This window comes from Abrus precatorius, unplaced genomic scaffold (assembly GCF_003935025.1).
Source record: "Abrus precatorius isolate BTA unplaced genomic scaffold, Abrus_2018 Scaffold11, whole genome shotgun sequence".
NCBI classification, from domain to species: domain Eukaryota; kingdom Viridiplantae; phylum Streptophyta; class Magnoliopsida; order Fabales; family Fabaceae; genus Abrus; species Abrus precatorius.
This window is the reverse complement of record NW_020874303.1, coordinates 6001015-6020014: the sequence shown is the minus strand read 5'-3', so window position 1 is coordinate 6020014 and position 19000 is coordinate 6001015. Positions and strand designations below refer to the sequence as shown.

Here is a 19000-nt window from a genome sequence, read left to right as displayed (position 1 = left end):
ACGACAAATTAAAAGGGATAATAGAGAAGGCCTAGCCAAGCAAACCACATAGGTCTTTCCTCCGCATGTATGAAGCCTTTGGTTGTGCCTGTAGTTTCATCATTCATTAAATTTGCACTGAACACACAGAGAGAAATGGAAGTAGCAGGGGCAACAACTGCAAGCACAATTCTCATACTAATACTTGCTTTTGCATGGGGATGGAAGGTGCTGAACTGGTTATGGCTAAGGCCAAAGAGACTAGAGAGACTCCTAAGAGAGCAAGGTCTTCAAGGCAATTCTTACAGACTTTTGGTTGGAGACTCAAAGGAGTTTTTGAAGACACGACAAGAATCAATGTCAAAACCCATGAGTCTCTCTGATGACTTAGTGCCCCGAGTGTTTGCCTTTGTCTATCAGAGTGTCAACAAATATGGTACTTCTTTTTTTACTCCTATTTGCTTTTGTTGATTGTTTTCTGTTCTGCAGAAAATTGATAATTAAATGCGAGTAAAACATGATTTACTAAAACATGTTGAATGATAGCGAGCGATTTTTTATTTTTTAATAGAACCATATTTTCGGTCAATGAAACTGAGGAAAAAAGCCTTGTCTATTCTGTTAAAAGTGACCAATATTTACACTTCTAAATGATTAAATCCCATTCACCTATCTTTAGCCTAGTTGGGCTTTATCAAAATTGAGGGATTTTAAACAAGGATAAAACTTAAGAGAAACTCTAAAGTGTTTCTTCAAGTGTTACCGGTGCTATTTACCGATCAAAATCACCTATCTTTATGCTTTATTGATAAGCTCATATGCGTAAAAAAATAAAAATAAAAGGAACTAGGCATCATTAAAACACGACTTTAATGAGTTGGGTTTGGAGGACTCGAGGCTCAAAAAATGCTTACAGAGATACTTACAAATCATCCACCAATGAGGTCCTTATATTAATAGTGAAATTTGAATCCGCGTCCTTGCAGGATACTAATTTAATTCTTACTAAGTGGACTAACTTTTGTTGATCTAAAACACACGACTTTAAGAGAGACCTTTTAAAAAGTTATGTTTGTTGTGGAAAAAACCATCATTAAACCCACGTTTTAAAATATAATAATCTTTATTTGAACACTTTTGTCTTTACTAAAATAATTAGCTGCGACTTTCCAAGTAGACTGATTACCAATGTTTTTAAGGTACTGGTTAAGGATTAAAATTATATTAAAAATTACATTGAAATGCATTAAAAATCAAGGAAAATGTGTATTTATAATATTTTCTAATAAAATTTTTCTGCTTTTAATTCCTTAACCAGTGCCACTGGTTAGCATTTGTCATATAATTATTACAACCCGTTACCAAATTTCTTAAGCTAGGCTGTCATTTTTAAAATGCTTTCTAGTGAAGACTACAGACCTTTTGTTTTGTTTTACTTCTTCCTTTTTCTCTTTAAAAAAGTATCAAACTAATTACTAAAGACTCACCATCAGAAAATCAGTGGGGGCATAACGGTTGAGTTCCATGATGTTGATTGATACATGTAGCCAATCTCATATAATAAGTTAAGATTTACTTGTTGTTCTTGTTGCTATAAACTAATAATAATTAACCAGTGTTTCTCAATATAAGATAAAGAGCAGCATCCTAATGTGAATTACATGGGTATCATGTCTATTTCATAGTTACTTGAAATGCAGGACTGTTTTCCCCACAAGTTTGTAACAAATTTCCCGCTTATGAAATTATAGGATTAGATCTTCAACCTACGAAATGATATAAACTGACTGTGTACCCACTAGGTTGATTCATAAACTGTAAAAGCTACAAAGTCGTTGCACTGAATTTAATTGATGAGCTAGTATTTCGAAATTTATTGGTTAGTTTTAAGCACGTTAGACTTGAATAACAATACCTATAACTCCTGCTAGTTGAAGAGACAGTTGCAGCAGTGCAAAGTAACCTCAATGGGAGAAAATTTCAGACTGATGCCAAAGTTGTTCAACTAATTATTTGCTTAGGTCATTTATCCATCATATGTTATGTATATATTATACAAAATTTAAATTTTGCTCATCTATATGAAGAATCCATTTACTAAGTCTGTCACATAATTTGAGATAACAAGAACAGCCAAAACACTGATAGTTGACTACTTTTTGTACTCTACATGAAGCATGCAATCAACACCAGTCGTCACTTCCCATGAGTAATTGAATGCATCAAATTTTGCGTAAGCCTATTTTCCTCAATACAAATGACAAGAAACCAGTTGCATATTCAATAATCTAGAAATTGACATCGCATAATAGGATGGATGAAGAACATAATATTGGAAGAATGCAAGACAAAAATTTAAACTAAATCATATTAATAAAATTTTCCTTTTTTCATAATGAGGCAAAGATGTAGGCAGGCAAGTTATAAATATGATTAAAAAAGGAAAACCATACTGCACCAAAAGTATTTGTTCCTTTTTTCTTTTGAATGGGAGAGGAAGGGTCACAATTCTCAATCTGCATATATAAGATCAAATTTTTGCATGAAATTGCTAGCTTGAAGTTAAAGATTTAGATGAAGCAAGTTGGAAAATTAGAACATAGAAGCAAACAGCCCACCGTTTCAATCACAGGATCTCCTTGTAAACTAGATGCTTACAAGACATGTTCTTCTCGGCATCTCTGTGTTTCTTGTGCTGTGTAATTCAGCTTCTCACTACCACTGCATTGAAAAGGAAAAACTATTGCGATGTATTTATATTTTTTCCTTTTTATTTTCTACATGGTGATCCATTTTGCAGAACCTTATGCAGTGAGTTATGTTTGTTTAGTTTATGCGTATGGGAACATATACTTAGAAATCCATTTATGGTATGCGTCTAGTGAGAAAGCCATTTTCTTAACAAGTATAAAAGGAGCAAATCTTAACTGTATAATCATATATGGATGGTTAAGATTAAAGGTTAATTAATGTGACGTGATTAATTTACAAAGTCACATGATAGTAAGATCTAATAGTCAATGTTTACTCTCCTATATCTCACATAAAAACAGTCTTTTTGTTTGATATGTGCCCTACACACCTATGAAGCTCAGACACTTCAAAACAGCATGTGTATCTGACACACATATCTAGTACCGATACGTGTCCAATACATCTAGATACTTATTTCAAAAGCATCTATAGTTTAATTTATTTTTAAAAACTAATTTCTAACCTAATATGACTTAGATATGACTGGAATATGACTCCTAATCATTCGATACAGTTCAAATAGAATTAAATAGTATAAAGATAGTACCTTATTTTTGTGATAGTTCTATATTTCTTTTGGATAGAATTACTAATTCTTTTGTAGAATTCTAATTTAAATAGGGGGTAAAGTATGTAATTTTTTATGTGTTTATAGTAAGACAAATATTTTGATTTAGTTACTTAGACAAAGGAAAAATACGATCTCATGTATTTTTTTTTTGTTAGATGTGATCATTGATATCCAAATATAACACATTAATATAAATGAATTATCAATATCTCTTTATAAATATTTTGTATATGTATAAAGTATTTTATTTCTTTAAATTCACGTGAACGTATATAAGCCGTATCGTATTTTGAATTTCAAATTTTTTTCGTATCTTCGTATCCGTGTCCTACCAAGTATCTAGGCTTCATAGCTACACACATATAAAGCCTTTAGTTCTTCTTAAGCAAGTCATTTCATTGAGCAATACTAACCAACACAATGATCCACTTGGTGATCTTTTAAATTGGCAAAAATCCTTTAGAAAATACAAACACTTTAGAGTGTACCCAACGGTTACATGATTTATAATTCATGTCAAATTCTATAATATCCCACACAGAAAAGTTTCTCATTCTCTTAAAATTCTTAATGCTTTTCTCCTTTTTGTGCATCTTTAATTTAAGTTGCTGATGGTGTAGGCAAGAATTCTTTTATCTGGCTTGGACCATCACCAAGGGTGACCATCACAGACCCTGAAGTAATCAAAGATGTGTTTAATAAGATTAATGAGTTCACAAAGCCTACTACGAGTCCGCTTATCAGGTTTCTAGCTCCTGGTCTTGTAAGCCATGAAGGAGAAAAATGGATCAAGCACAGAAAGATAATCAACCCTGCATTCAAATTAGAAAATTTGAAGGTTAGCTTCCCATTACTAGATATAGATCTTATATGTTGACTTGTGAGCCTTTTGAATACATGCTTGAAAAAAATTGTAAAAATGCAATTTGTGAGCATGCTCTCGTGTATTTATGATTTTTTTTCTTTTGTAAGGGAAGAATTACTCTCCCCAAATATGCATTCTCTTGAGAAAAATATTTGGTATGGAAAAGCTTGAGCTAGTTTATATCCTACAACACACTTTTGCAAGCAACATTAGTTTGGTTATTCAGTAACATGATGTTAAGCCTATTTTATGTGCTAAATTTGACGTGGGATATTTTAACACCTTGCTATTTCTTTATTACATCACAGAATATGTTACCATTATTCATTCAATGTTGCAATGATCTGATTAGCAAATGGGAAGGAATGTTGTCTTCAGATGGATCCTGTGAAACAGATGTATGGCCTTCTCTTCAAAATTTGAGTTGTGATGTTATTTCCCGAACAGCATTCGGAAGTAGCTATGAAGAAGGTAGACAAATATTCCAACTTCTAAAAGAGCAAGTTGATCTTACAATGAAAGTTATCTTGAGAGTTTACATCCCTGGGTGGAGGTAAGACTAGCATGTATTTCTGACTGCTTGACAGACTTATCATTTGAGCAATCAAGCTCTTTGTATGAGTTCTATTTAACTAAACTAACCATAAATTCATAAAAGGAAACATTGATTGGTATATAATACTAATCGTCAAGAATCAGAAATTACTTGAAATTGTGACATGGCTATGTGATACCTCTCAATTTCAACTTGAATAGGAAACTTTTTCACTCTGGACAAAACAATTACCAAATAAGATTTATCATTAAGAATTTGTCAGTGTGCTTTCATTTACCTATTATTTTGATGGAAAGATGTGATGAAGTAACTTAATTGCAACTTGCTATAGTAAAATTGAAGTTGTTAAACCGAACATTGTTTGACAGAACCAACATTAGAAGGCTGGTTAATGTAGAAAAGTACATTCCTTTCATATCATGATAATAAAGGGATTGATTTTGTTCACTTGTAGGCTTCTACCTACTCCTACCCATAGAAGGATGAAGAAAATTAATAGAGATATAAAAGCAAAGCTTATAGATATGATTAACAAGAGAGAAAAGGCACTAAAAGCAGGTGAAGCCACTAAAAACAACTTGTTGGATATACTTTTGGAGTCAAATCACAAGGAAATTCAGGAACACGGAAACAATAAGAATGTTGGAATGAATCTGGAAGATGTAATCGAGGAATGCAAGCTATTCTACTTTGCAGGGCAAGAAACCACTTCAGTTTGGCTTGTTTGGACAATAATTTTATTGTGTAGGTACCCTGATTGGCAAGAACGTGCAAGGGAAGAAGTCATGCAAGTTTTTGGCAACCAAAAACCAGATTTTGATGGGCTAAGTCACCTTAAGATTGTAAGTTTGCACTATTATCTATTAAGATTTTATTGGAAAATAATATTCATTACACTTTTATAACTTAATATAATATCAGTGTTATTTTTCAATAAAAAATATACTATTTTTAGATGTTTGAACTAAGGATTGATTTTAAAAAAACTCTTCATTAATAGCATGAATATTTTTTGTAACAGGTCACCATGATTTTGAATGAGGTTCTTAGGTTATACCCACCAGTAGTTGGTCTTGCTCGAGATGTTCACAAAGATACGAAACTTGGAAACCTAACATTACCTGCTGGAGTGCAGCTTTCTTTACCAACAATTTTGGTTCAACATGATAGTGAACTCTGGGGTGATGATGCTACGGAGTTCAATCCTGAGAGATTTTCTGAAGGGGTTTCGAAGGCTACAAATGGAAGAGTTTCATTTTTTCCATTTGGATGGGGTCCTAGAATTTGCATTGGACAAAACTTTTCCCAGTTGGAAGCAAAGATTGCGCTGTCAATGATGTTACAAAATTTCTCATTTGAACTCTCTCCAACCTATACTCATGCTCCAACAACTATAATTACTCTTCAGCCCCGGTATGGTGCTCATGTCATTCTCCGTAAAGTGGAAATATAAAAACAATGACAAGCTCTTATCGTATGATTTGGTTGTATAATGTCGGTGGAAGTGCTCAAATGTAATAATAAGCAACATACACTTTATAATACTGATTTTATTGTTGCTTCATAAATGTGTACTGGACTTCTGGTTCAAAACCCTGTACTGTTGGTGGAAGAGTCTCACTCTTATATAATTACCATCTTATTTTTGGAGTTTATAAAATATCGTGTTTTGGATGATACCATATTTTCATCACACAAGGAACTAATTTTGGCCTTCGAGAATAATAGAGACTAGTCAAGCATTTAAAAAAGCTTTTTTTTAACCTTTTAGTAGATAAAATTTTAAAAATAAATAATTTTTTATTTAAAATATTCTGTTAACCCCTAAAAGATAAATAACTAATAATAGTAAAATATTTAGTACAAATTTAATACATTAAAAACCACACAGTAATACAAATTGCTGTAACTTTAAAATAAAGTTGTATTATTAATTAAATTTTTATCTTGTCTCTTGGGAATTCAGAGATACATTAAAAAATCGTTTAAACTATTGTGCAGGCAACATTCCATCCCAAAATCATCAGATTATAAATGTGAAACAAAAAAAATTCGTTTTGGTAATTTGTGAATTTAGAAAATACAAAGAAGAGAAATGAGATTTAGGGCAGTTTCCCTGAATTAAAACACGAGGGAAGACATGTAAAATCCTTGAGGCTGCCCCAAAAAAGCATCAGATGTTGGCCGGGTGAAATTGAGATCTCAAACACCATTTGCAGAGACCCCATTGGAACGGCACAAGTTTTGCAAAGACGCAAATAAGAAAAATAGAAATTGCCATAGAGACGATTAAGATGAAGCAAAAGCAATGTGTAAATCCTTCCCTTACTTCTGCAAAATTAGGAATAAAATTGCAGAGAGAAAAAAAGAGAAAGATCTTAGGGTTTTCTATGTGCCCGCAACGGAACTCGGACGCCATAGTCGTTGTGCTACGTCCGGTTCTCTCAAAGGCATTTGAATACCTTGCGGCGATTGTCACTGTTTATATAAAGATAAATGAGTTGTATCAAATGTCTATTTTGCCCTCAATTGTAGGGTTTTTTTATATAAAAGTTTCTCCTCTGATTATTTCATACTCCTCACATTAAGTTAACCATTAAAAAGTTAATTAATAGGTTATACAAAGACAGTAGAAAAATGTAAATTGTGTTTAAACCTTAATATAAATTTCCTACACCGTTGTGTTAAATCTCGCTGAATTGATTATTCTCACGTTTTATACAATTAGCAAGTATTTCATGTATTATACATGTATTATATTTTTTAAAAATATTAGACATAATAAATTTAAAAAATATTTAAATTTTAAAAATCTAAGAAAAAATAATTAATTTTATAGATAATTAAAAAAATATAGGCAGTCAAAATTATAGGAAAAACTTAATACTTTAAAATAATAAAAATAAAAGTATAAATAGCTAAAATTTGAGGAAAAAATTAAAATGAATAAAAGTGAAGTATAAATAAAAAATATTAACATAAAAATTCAAGAAAAAATAATTTAAGTATATATACATATATCCTTACAACATATGATTTTTACCATTATTGAACACCAACACACATTTAGGGTTATTTTCCATTGTATAATATTGTTAATAATGATCCAAGACTTGTACTTTTTTTCAAATCGTAATTTCGTACACTCTTTAAGTTAACTATCTATATCTCTCTTTATACTTTTTTTTCCTTTTATTTTATATTTCTGTGCACGGACTATCCTCATTTGGCTACATGGTCTTCTAATATTTCATATCAAATTAAATCGATACATTTTTTTCTCCATTTAGTTTATCATTCCGAATAAAATTTTATTTTTATTAATTTTTTTTATCTGTGCTCAAATTAATTCAGTCAATACAAAACATTATGAACATTTACGTATCACCAAGAAAATTAACTCCTATCAATTAAATAATTCTTAAATGCTTTAAGTATATTTATTTTATATTTTAATATAATTTTATAATCAATAAAATAATATTTTAAAAATTAAACATGCTTTTAAAATTTTTCATTTATATATTGTTATGTATTTAAAATAAACTCTCATAGTTCGAGTTCCCATGAAAACAATTATATTAAATATAGAGAAACAACCTATAGTTATTCTACCCAACTAGAACATGATTACTTCCGACCAATGGAGAATGATTCCAGTGTCCACCACAAAAGCTCCCATTTGCTTTTAGGTGAGAGTATCTGTCCTATTCTGATCAATTTTTAACAACATTCTCTAAGTTTGAGATATACAAACTGCCATTCCTTATTCCTTTGGAAAGAAAATGGAAAAAATAAAATAAAATTCTATCCTTTGAAAGAATTTTTTTTAAAAAAAAAAAACAAGGTGTGATTTTTAACATCATCATCTAGGTCTGTGCATTATCATTCTCTTAATGGAAAGCATTAAGCCCTTACCACAGAGAGTTGGTTCTTGACAACCCTCATTGAGACATAAAAAGCAAGATTCAACCTAACAAATGAAATAACTAAATTGAAAGGCAAAACAGAAGTACTTCTTTGAATTTCAAGTATATTATTTTCAAAATATTATAAATTGACATTGGGTAATGGAAAAACAAAGATAACCAACCCTGGCATATTGTTAACAAAAAATGAGTAAATGAATGATTCCTAACCAAGTATTCTGCATACAAGTTTGCATTCTATTCTTTGATCAGTAATCCACACAACACAGTACTCAAACAGACCCCAAACGATGTTCCCAATGTTGCAAAAAGGGAGTATGCTCCTTAGGTGTTTTCCTTGCAAACAGCCACCTTAATGTAAATCACTGAAGCTCCATGCAAGTATAATTAGTTGCATTTCACAGGATGACTAACCTGACCATAAGCACTGTTCAATAAATTGGCAAACGAAAGAGGACAACTAGCAAAAAATAGGTAAGAGCGGAGGAACTTATTGCGATTACCATTCATGTAAAGGAATCATTGCATATAAGCAGTGGTGGTTCCACTTAAATGGTCAAATCAGCCAATAATCAAAACATGTACAAGAAATTAGTGCCAATACCATGTCATCATTGTAGGATATTCAAATTCTTTACATGCAGGTAAGAAAGCTTCAACTTGGTGGCGTAGATTCCTTTACAATTTTTTTTTCTTTTGGATTGCAAGTTTGTTACGGTTAAAGCTATATTACAGACTTATTATTATTATTAATATCTAAACAATTGTACACCAACAGAATTGATATCTTTTCTTTTTTACTTATCTCTATCTCTTCGGCAGGGGGTTAAGCAGGGCACTGTCAGGGTTCAAACCCACTCATCCTCAGTACCTCCAGGCTCACACCCTACTGGCAGCTTACAAACTTTATTCCTCTTTTTGATGTCTGCCAATAACTATTTCTTTACTCTCTTGCTTCTGACAACATAAAAGTTTAACAAAAGTTAATACTAATAATTTTCTTCTGCCTCCAATTTCTTTGAGGACGGCCAATTATTCTGTCCTACTAATCCTTCCAACTCCAAAGCAACTCATAAATTTTATTCCTCCCTGATTAGAAGACATTTTCACATTCCAGTTACTCAGGAAGTTCGCTACAGGATATAGCAGAGCTAGCAAAGTCAACCTTCTCTTCCCAAGAGATAGAGAGGAAAAACTGACAAAAGATTATGTATTGTTACCTTCATAACCTTACCAATTCAGTCTATTTATTTGCAATAGATGCTCTGCCTTTACATCATGAGAAGAGATATAGAATTTAAACATGAGAGAAACTAATAGCACACTCTTTAACATGTTCTTTATTGTTGATTAAAATTTATTAAGAATTACAAAAGCATAGAGCTTGAGCTTTAAGTTTAGGCCCAACTTAACTATAGACCTTTTTACCCGACCAATCCAAGAGCTTCAAGACAACTTGATTATTTAATTGTAAAATGCAGGTTCGAGCATGGCTTGGCTTGGTCTTCTATTTTAAAGCCTGAATAAGAAATAGTATTTTTGACCCAGTCTAATGGAACCAAAACTGGTTAACCTGATTCGGGTCAGGTAATTAGTTTGATCACCTCTAGGTCCCAATCCTATTTTACAAGTCTCACTAATGATTTCATGATTCCTAATAAATCTCAACCAATAGGAGATGGTATGTTAGAAAGAAAGAATGTGTTGCTTGCATCCCTCCTTAAACATTCCAACATATAATCTGCATTCATAGGAATAAAAATGGGAAATATTAAATATAGATAGTAATATTTAGAAGGCCGTATGAAAGACTTCATTTTCTATAGTGAAGGTTATATCTTCATTTCAAGACCAGAATACATTTTTTAAATAAAAGACAAAAGCAGACATCTTAAACACAGAACTGAAAGTAAAGTACCTTTATAATATCTTCATTGACCTAGCAATCCAAAGCTATCAAATGGCCATACCTAATAACATAGAGTATTTGAAATGTCTTTAACACAAGATTCAAAATCATCAAAAAGAAAAATACAATTTGACACAGTCCAACAACTGTTTAACTAATATGCATTTTTTTTACTATTAAGTAAAATAAAAGTAGTAAAGCATAAAAGGGTACAAATAATTAATCAGATTGACCAAGTTGCACACAGAAAATGATGCCTTCACTATAATGATAAATCAAATTAGTCTAGTAAATGACATTTAGATCAGCAACAAAAATCTGCAATTGCTTTATACATTACACTTACAAGTAACAACTATAGAATTAGATGTTTCCAGGTATGCATATGAGAAATGGGAAAAAATGAAAGTAAAAAGAAAAAAAAAACTTAGAGTAATGTATTAGCATATTAGTATCATTACTACCTTATCTCACTCTCAAATTATTAAGGAATGAAACCCAATGAACCAATCCTTAAAATGTAGAAGAATATGGTATCAGGGGCAACAGTTACCCGTAAAAAGACTTTTCCTTCTATAAGAGCATATGGAACAGGACCAAAATGCCGTGAATCAAGGGAGGCATAAACATTATCCCCTTGAATCCAAACATGCCCCTTTGGCACCTGTGGAAAAAAAGATTAATAAATCAAACTTATAATAGCAATTAGATAAAATAATGAAAAAAGAGAAAGCAAAGCTCCCCACCAAACATAAACTCCAAACATAGGGAAAGATCTCAGGAAACAAATAAGATAACTGTGTAATAAATTATTAACTTCTATCAAAAACAAAGTTAATAAGTAATTTTAGTGTATTAAGACTCAGCAAAAAGAATTGAATATTCTGATAAAATTGACATGGATCTTAGCAACCATGAGTAAATCAGGGTGTATGGATTATAATAAACTATAATTGTATTATACAAAATATTATTTTATAATTTAAAAATAAATAAATAAATAATTGTCTCCGCCTAAAGCCTAGTGAAATTTCAAGTAACATAACTAGTCAATTATAAACGACAATGATAACATAGTGAGCAAAACAGAGAAATGCATGCCATCAAGTTTAGGACTCAGCTGTTAATCTTAAACATGGGATTAGGGGCAGCTGTGGCACCATTGAACCATCACCTGGCATGAACTGTACTTTTTATAGTATATACGTGGAAGAAGTAGGAAATATTCACTAATAAAAACGCCCAGGCATCCAAATCAGTTGAATCATGAATGAACAGCCAAAAAGACTAATCTAAATGGGACACAACACATAAACAACCTTTTGCAAATCATAAATCAAACTTACTAACCAATGGCTTTCAATCTCATGACCAAAGTAATCCCCACACCTGCCTCTACTCACAACGATCCAACATGATTAAACAATCAAGCCATCACAATTATACATTTACATATAGGATATGTTTGAGTAACAGCTCAATTAAGCATTTATTAAATAATTTTTCGTTGCATAAAGCGTTTATGCCATGAATTTGGTTATAAAACTCAGAAATCAGCTTACTAATAAGTTATATGAAAATGCTTATTGAAAAAAGTTTTTAAAAAAAAAAACTTATTAGAGAAGCTATTTTCATAAGCTTTCTATAAGCTCATCCAAACGCACCCATAGTAAAAGTTGAATTCTCATATTTGCTTATTTATTCTAACATAACAAAACCATCAAGTAGGTACATTTTAACAATCAAGCGCTACAAAAAAAGAGAAAAAAAAAGAGATTAATATTGCAATAGGAGCAAATGAAGAACAAACCATTAAGCACACACACCACAGCAATTTGTGTAGCATCAACATGCGAAGGGTCAAAGTAAGTAACGGTGTCCCCTTCGACGGCCACAACGCGCTTGGTGATGCTCCGATTAGGGTTGACAGGGGAGCGAACGAGAACCAAATCGCCATGAGCAATGATACCGAGGCGTGGAGAGATGTGGTCGACGAGAACGACGTCGCCGGCGACATTGAGGGTGGGGAGCATGCTAGGCCCTTCGACCTGCAAGCATACGATTATGCATTTGAGTGAAAAGGGTATTGAAACAGCATGAAGAGGAAGAGAAAGGGTTGAGTCTTTGAAGTGAATACGTTAGTTGAGGAACAGAGATAGTTGCTCGTTATGTGAAGCCAACAAAGGAACTTGGCAGCGATTGCAGTGCGATCCAACGCTTCCTTTGCCGCGCTTTTCCATTGTGCTACGTAATTCACAAACCTCATCTCTCTCTCTCTCTCTCTCTCTCTCTCTCTCTCTCTGTGTGCTTTCGTTTCGAAGCATGTGATTACACCATTTTCTTGGCACCAAAAGGGAAAGAAAAATGAAAAAGCTCTCAAGCTGCAACCTGCAATTCAGTATTCATTGCAAAAAAATTTTAGAGAAATAATAGCATCATTATGCTTGTTCTCTTTTAATTTTTTAATTTTCATTTATATTTTAGATTTTTATAATTTATTTTTAAAATTTAAAAATTATTTATTTATATTTTTTTAAAATGATTAAATATTTTTTGTTGATAATTAAATATCTATTTATTTTAAATTTTATTTTATTTTAATTTCATTATAAATGTGCAGTGTACCAGAAATGTATATTAATAAGAAAATATATTAGAAAAAGTCTGCTAAAAAATTTGTTGATAATGATTTTTTATATTCTACAAATAAAATAATAATAATAATAACAACAATAATAATAATAATAATATCCAAGTTTATGAGCAGGAAAAGCATTCATGATGTGCACCACTTTATAATAATATAATGTGTTGATAATATTCTTGTTTATTACTTTTGATTGCTTATTCTTAGCTTTAAATGGTTGGATTAACATTTAAAAAAAAAAAATTACAATAAAAAAAAAACCTGCAAATAATGAGAAAAAAATGCAAACTACTTCAAAATTGTCTAGCATTTCCTTGGGATCAAAACATAAATATAATTAGCATGTATAATACATATAAGTAGTTTTAAATTTCGCTTGTTTTAGTTTTGTTTTATAAATTAATTACTTTTATTTTTAAAACATGCTTTGAATAATTCTTTGTTTAATAGAGCAAATAAACAACGAAGATAAAGATATAAAAAAAACTGAGATTTTATCTTATTTTATCCTTTAACTATTTATGGTCAATCTAATTCCTAACATACAAGTAACCAATTTTTATTACGATAAAAGGTGAATATGAACAGAAAATGCTTATTTAACAAATTTCTCTTCGCTCAAAATATATTTAACAAGTTTTTCTTTAACTAAATAGGTCGAAAAGCAAATTGGGTTAAGCTTGAATGACCTCTGTTTAAAAATGCTTTAACCAATTTTAAATTGAAGTTTCGTTATTTATATAGGATTTGATTTATTCCTAATCTACTAATGTAAGATTTTATTTCAACACTCTCCCTCAAGGCAAACTAATTTGGGACTAGTTGATATTTGTATATATATTTTTTAATTATTTTGTTTTTTTTTTCTTTAATATCACAGATCTAATTGCAATTTTTTTACTTTTTTTTTTGGATTTTTTATTTGTTTGTTTTTGGATTTGATGTTGACATCATATTAGGAATTTTAGTAAAATACAAGTATTATTTCTAAACCGAGTCTCTTCAAACTCTTTACACCCTCAGGTGTTTAAACAACATAAATAATAACTTCAATGTTATATATTCTGTTGAAGAATCATGATAGTTGGACTCCAAAATTTGTCTCAACTCAATAAATACAAAAAAGATTTAAAATTAACAAAAGAAAAAATGTAAAATAAATATAGTTAAATGTTTATAAATCTTATGTATTCTCTTATTATTCGCAAATGACTTCTATTATATACCTTGATAAAAAAAATAAACTTCGCAGAGTTGAGATTAAGAGTGAAATTAAGAGTGTCAATTGATTTAGCTCATTTTGCAGCTTTCTTAATTTAACATAATATTTATCTAACTGTTCTAAAAGCTATGAAATTATCAGAATTAATTGAATCCTAAAGAGATAAGATGTCCTGAGATTTAACATCCTCTTTCTTTTCTTTTTTTTTAAACAAACCTCAATGATTTGATAACTTTAATGAGGCAAGAATATCATAGCAAAGTATACCTTTATTTTCTTCATAAGAAGCATTATCGAAGTAGGACAAACAAAATAACAAAATAGTGAATGAGCAAAGGCCAAGATGAGATGGAGTATATAAGATCAATTGTATACTATCTTCAGAAAATACAGAAGAAAAGTAAACAAGTAAAAAATTACAATTATCATTTTTTATTCTGTAAATGTTTTGATGATCTCAGAAAGGAAGAATGGGGAAAAGAATATACTGCAGACGTGTATTGATACAATAATGGAACATACTATGTTCTTGTACTATAATTTGCAGGAAGCTGCAAATATATGAAATGATGAGCATGTGCACTAGCTTTGTCCTTCAATGTCTATATTAGTACTCTAAAAGTAGCACAGGAGGAAGACATGATAGATTTGCTGGAAATTCTTGAAATTGCAAAAAGTTCTCAAGGGTCTCATCCTTTTAGGAAAAAAAGAATGTTTTTTTTATTTTCTTAGCAATGTGTCCTCAGCATGCATAAGTTTATGCTATTCGTTGAAGATTATATACGACCATATCCTGGAGAGCTAAACGAAACATGCTTTGAGGGAGGCATTGGAGACTTTGAATTGCAAGATCAGCTTTCTCTTTTGCCAATTCTTGTGCTCTTTCAATCCCCCCACAACTCTTGACCAACTTGATGGCCTCATCAAGGGAACCAACCTCACTAAATTCAGATTCAATGATATCCCTCAATTTTGGTTCCTTCTCCAACGCAAATATTACTGGAGCAGTCAGATTACCCTTGGCAAGGTCAGTGCCAGCAGGCTTTCCCAGTTGCTCCGCTGATTGCGTGAAATCCAATATGTCATCCACAACTTGGAAGGATAGACCAAGATTCTTTCCATATTCATACATCTTCTCAGTGATGCTGCTGTCAGCACCACTAAAAACTGCAGCTCCTTTTGTACTGGCAGCAATCAAGGAAGCTGTCTTATAATAGCTCTTAATTAGATACTCGTCAAGTTGAACATCACAGTCAAACAAGCTAGAAGCCTGCTTTATTTCCCCACTTGCAAAATCTTTGATCACCTGTCACAGCACAAAAGTAATGCAACAAACTTCAGAAAAAGGAATTATGCATTCTCTGCTAAATAATTGGGTTCAAGTGTGTCAATCACTTACGGAATAATGATTTTAAGCATGTATGTGAAAGATGGTGTCTTAAACAGGTATGACGATGGAACTCACCTGGCTGATAAGTTTAATGACTTCGATATTTTCAAGGTTGGCTAGATACCATGATGACTGTGCAAACATGAAGTCTCCAGCAAGAACTGCAACTCTTGTTCCAAACATTTGATGAACAGTTTTCTTCCCTGTTAATACATAGCAATCACATTTGAGTTCAAATAGAGGGAAACTGAAATTAGCAGAGGAGAAGAAAACCTGGAAAATGAATGTTATAATATGAAACTCCATAATCATTTTTACAGTTGTATAGACAAAAATGTCAACACTCCTGAAAAAGTTGATGCATAGGTTTGGTCTAAAATGGTAATACTGAATATGGACATGTAAATATTCGTCCAAAAAGTAATGATGTTCAATTCTTAAATGTGCAATCTTAAGGGTTTTATTATAGAAAACAAGTTCACATTAAGGATCGAACCAAGATGGTCAAGCTCAATCTGGGCAAGATATTTAAAGTCCAATGGAATGTGAATACATGGAGAACCTATTCTTTTTTCAGTTTTCATTTGAATTCCCTTAAAAGACACCAGAACAATTCCATGAGCACACTGTATTGAGAAACCTATTCTCCTTTAGTTCTCAATTTTATGCTGTATGTAGAGCATAGAATGGCACTAGCAGCCAATAAAAAGGGGACCTTTTGCCAAAGCATGCATTGAACTACCACTACTATGCTATTTAGGTCTGCTGTAATTGCTTAAAGAGATGCACTTCATCCTACCAATAATAATGAAGTTTTAGGCTGTAGTTGTGTTGTGCAGTTTTATTCTTTTATCCATTCTATTTCATTTCCTGTTTTAGGTGGGTGGAGGGACTCTAGCAGGTATTAGCAAATCAGATGATTAAAAACTAAAATGACATGGACCTGAATTCTTATTCCTCATTAACAAGTATAGTTAGCAAGTGCTTTCCAAGACATTACAAAAACTGAAGAAGCTTCTAATATTAGTACACTTGTCCATTTTTTCCCTTTTCAGTATCTGAATCTAATTTAGTTATCTCTTTTATTTTCCGTTTCTCTTTCTCTCTCCTTTTTAGAGATATTGTCTAAATCCCATTGATAACAAATCTTCCGCAAGTATCAAAACTCTGGACCAGATTGAAGACTCTCCTTAAACAAATTCCAAATATGATACACGACCCAAGCATCACAGCTTTGGCACAATCTTGAGGTGCAAATGAAATGTTTCATCAAATAAACAGTAACATGCTTAATTGGTTATCTTAAAATTAAAACTAACTTATTGTATTAGAATAATTGCTTCATAGAAAGCACCTTGCCAAATGAGATACATAATCAGAAACCAAAAGTGATTTCATAAAAATAAATGGTTAATTTCAAAAGAAAGATCACAAGCCTACCTCTTCTTAGATCACTTTCGTCTAATACATCATCGTGTATCAAACTTGCAGTATGAATCATTTCAATAATTTCAGCTAAACGTCGATGCTTTACAGTAATTTCCCTGGAGTCACCCATTTAAAGATGAAGGTTTCAATTTTCTATTGCAAATATATAGAATTTTCAGGACAGGCAAGGAAACTGTGTTGGTGTGTGTGTATGCACACCTGCACATGTCAAAGAGAGAATTATATACTTACTTCAAGCCAAGTAACTCAGCTGTTGCCCTTGACACCAAGAACACCAAAGCTGGTCTCATCCTCTTCCCACCAGCACTAAAGATCTGTTCAGCTGCAGACATTAAAACTGGATTTTCTGCACCTACAATCTATCGGGGCATCATTATCAGGTACATCAGATGTTAGGCAACAGAATCTATCACTGTTTACAAAGGCAAAAGAAGTAAAATAGAAAGAAGGTTCAGCAGGCAATGAGATGAGAATAAAAACTTGGCACTAATTGGCGGGATAAACATTCTAACAAAAAATGTCCAACAACTGGGTAGTAACTTCTGTTACAATAAAACAAATCAGAATGGCATTTAAAAATCATCCAGTCTCATTAAAATTAAACTAAATTCAATAACATCAATCCTGAAACATTGTGATTTGTAAACTGGTATCAAGATACAAAGAAACATGATGTCATCAAACAGAACTGCAATAAGGAATTCAACCAAGGTTAACAACAACAATGATGATGAAAGAAAGCCATTCAAGTGCCACTTCAGTCATGGCAGATAAATCAACACAAGACTTCACGAGACAGGACAGAAACAGTAATCATTCACAGTCTACATAGAAAAAGCAAAAAGGGGAGAAAGCATTGCTTACCGACTGAAGATTTTTATTGAGAGTTTGCAAATCATCAGCAACCACTTCAAACAACCGAGCTGGGGAAATGGGGGTTTCTGAATAACTCTTCAAGTCCAACCCTGTTGTAAGCCCTTCAATTGCTTGAGTCCCCCCTATCCAAAACCACGCCAAATCAAAACTTGCAATGCCATGTTCCACATCCATAACCAACATCTATGTTCATTCATTCAAACAAGTAACCAGAAACAACTCTACCACACACTTGTATTGATAAAAATCTTATACATGCAACTCTAGCACACAGTTCTATTGCTAATAAAGTCTTATATAAGCAATTCTGCTACACTCTTTCATTGAGAGAACCGTATACCATTCACAGTAGGTTGTGCAGGCTTCATAGAAGAAACCCTGCATTGAGTGCTCCTCCTCTTACAACAAAACGATTTACGAGCTCCATGGCCTCTACCCCACCCTTTGGAATTAACCTTTGCAAAATTCCTCACCGTGGACCTATCAAACGAAGCATTGGAAGAACAACCACAAGAGAGCAAGTTTTTGCCAGTCACAGACATCATTATGACTTCTGAGCCAAGCCCAGAAGCTTTAAGAACCAGCAAGTTCTAATCACAATTCACAAAACCCAGATGGAAAAGGAACCCAATTTCACGTTAGAAGCATTGGAGGAATAACAATCGAAGTAGTTGTGGTGGGAGAGAAGAAAAGAAGAGAAAGAGAAAAAAAAGGGGGTGTTTTTGGGTCACAGGTTTGAAGTGGAAAGAAGGAACACAAGTGTAGAGTTAAGTAAGTGGATCGGAAGAGCCCACATAGGACTATGTTTCTTATCAGTTGAGAGAGAAAACGATGAGAATGAAATCTGTGACTC

General features: G+C 32.1%; 3 protein-coding genes across 7 annotated transcripts; 1 reads left to right on the top strand and 2 right to left on the bottom strand.

The window, feature by feature from the left end:
- On the top strand, positions 1-6405 carry LOC113854487 (cytochrome P450 716A67-like). 2 transcript variants are annotated; one of them, XM_027485495.1, is made up of 5 exons: positions 1-415; positions 3925-4142; positions 4478-4722; positions 5180-5567; positions 5747-6405. In XM_027485495.1, exons 1-5 carry the CDS (start codon positions 70-72, stop codon positions 6176-6178), a joined length of 1629 nt encoding a protein of 542 aa, XP_027341296.1. In that variant the 5' UTR covers positions 1-69; the 3' UTR covers positions 6179-6405. The 2 variants fall into 2 exon arrangements, with proteins under 2 accessions (XP_027341296.1, XP_027341297.1); XM_027485496.1 differs by having other exon boundaries at positions 54-415; positions 5474-5567; positions 5747-6280.
- A 2356-nt stretch (positions 6406-8761) lies between these two features.
- LOC113856299 (mitochondrial inner membrane protease subunit 1) lies at positions 8762-12868 on the bottom strand. Of its 2 annotated transcripts, XM_027488070.1 has the most exons (6): positions 12701-12853; positions 12390-12611; positions 11117-11227; positions 10573-10624; positions 9820-9822; positions 8762-9019 (listed from the first exon to the last, which is right to left on the bottom strand). In XM_027488070.1, exons 1-4 carry the CDS (start codon positions 12827-12829, stop codon positions 10586-10588), a joined length of 501 nt encoding a protein of 166 aa, XP_027343871.1. In that variant the 5' UTR covers positions 12830-12853; the 3' UTR covers positions 8762-9019; positions 9820-9822; positions 10573-10585. The 2 variants fall into 2 exon arrangements, 1 of the variants encoding a protein (XP_027343871.1); XR_003502886.1 differs by having other exon boundaries at positions 8762-10395; positions 12374-12611; positions 12701-12868.
- Positions 12869-14829: 1961 nt separating this feature from the next.
- Positions 14830-19000, bottom strand: LOC113853731 (probable solanesyl-diphosphate synthase 3, chloroplastic). 3 transcript variants are annotated; one of them, XM_027484303.1, is made up of 6 exons: positions 18488-19000; positions 18136-18269; positions 17503-17630; positions 17263-17366; positions 15898-16025; positions 14830-15738 (listed from the first exon to the last, which is right to left on the bottom strand). In XM_027484303.1, the coding sequence occupies exons 1-6, from the start codon at positions 18690-18692 to the stop codon at positions 15190-15192; spliced, it is 1248 nt and encodes a 415-aa protein (XP_027340104.1). In that variant the 5' UTR covers positions 18693-19000; the 3' UTR covers positions 14830-15189. The 3 variants fall into 3 exon arrangements, with proteins under 3 accessions (XP_027340104.1, XP_027340105.1, XP_027340106.1); XM_027484304.1 differs by having other exon boundaries at positions 18136-18248; positions 18488-18900; XM_027484305.1 differs by having other exon boundaries at positions 17503-17585; positions 18488-18899.

Excerpts from the sequence above, each read along its gene's own strand:
- LOC113854487 (XM_027485495.1), top strand. The coding sequence starts at position 70 with ATGAAGCCTTTGGTTGTGCCTGTAGTTTCATCATTCATTAAATTTGCA. Across the intron at positions 4,723-5,179 it reads GTTTACATCCCTGGGTGGAG|GCTTCTACCTACTCCTACCC; the intron begins GTAAGACTAGCA and ends GTTCACTTGTAG. Across the intron at positions 5,568-5,746 it reads GGCTAAGTCACCTTAAGATT|GTCACCATGATTTTGAATGA; the intron begins GTAAGTTTGCAC and ends TTTTTGTAACAG.
- LOC113853731 (XM_027484303.1), bottom strand. The coding sequence starts at position 18,692 with ATGATGTCTGTGACTGGCAAAAACTTGCTCTCTTGTGGTTGTTCTTCC. Across the intron at positions 17,631-18,135 it reads TCAATAAAAATCTTCAGTCG|ATTGTAGGTGCAGAAAATCC; the intron begins GTAAGCAATGCT and ends ATGCCCCGATAG. Across the intron at positions 16,026-17,262 it reads CGAAAGTGATCTAAGAAGAG|GGAAGAAAACTGTTCATCAA; the intron begins GTAGGCTTGTGA and ends ATGTATTAACAG.
- LOC113856299 (XM_027488070.1), bottom strand. The coding sequence starts at position 12,829 with ATGAGGTTTGTGAATTACGTAGCACAATGGAAAAGCGCGGCAAAGGAA. Across the intron at positions 11,228-12,389 it reads ATGCTACACAAATTGCTGTG|GTGCCAAAGGGGCATGTTTG; the intron begins GTGTGTGTGCTT and ends TTTTTTCCACAG. Across the intron at positions 10,625-11,116 it reads AAGGAAAAGTCTTTTTACGG|GTATGGCCATTTGATAGCTT; the intron begins GTAACTGTTGCC and ends CTATGTTATTAG.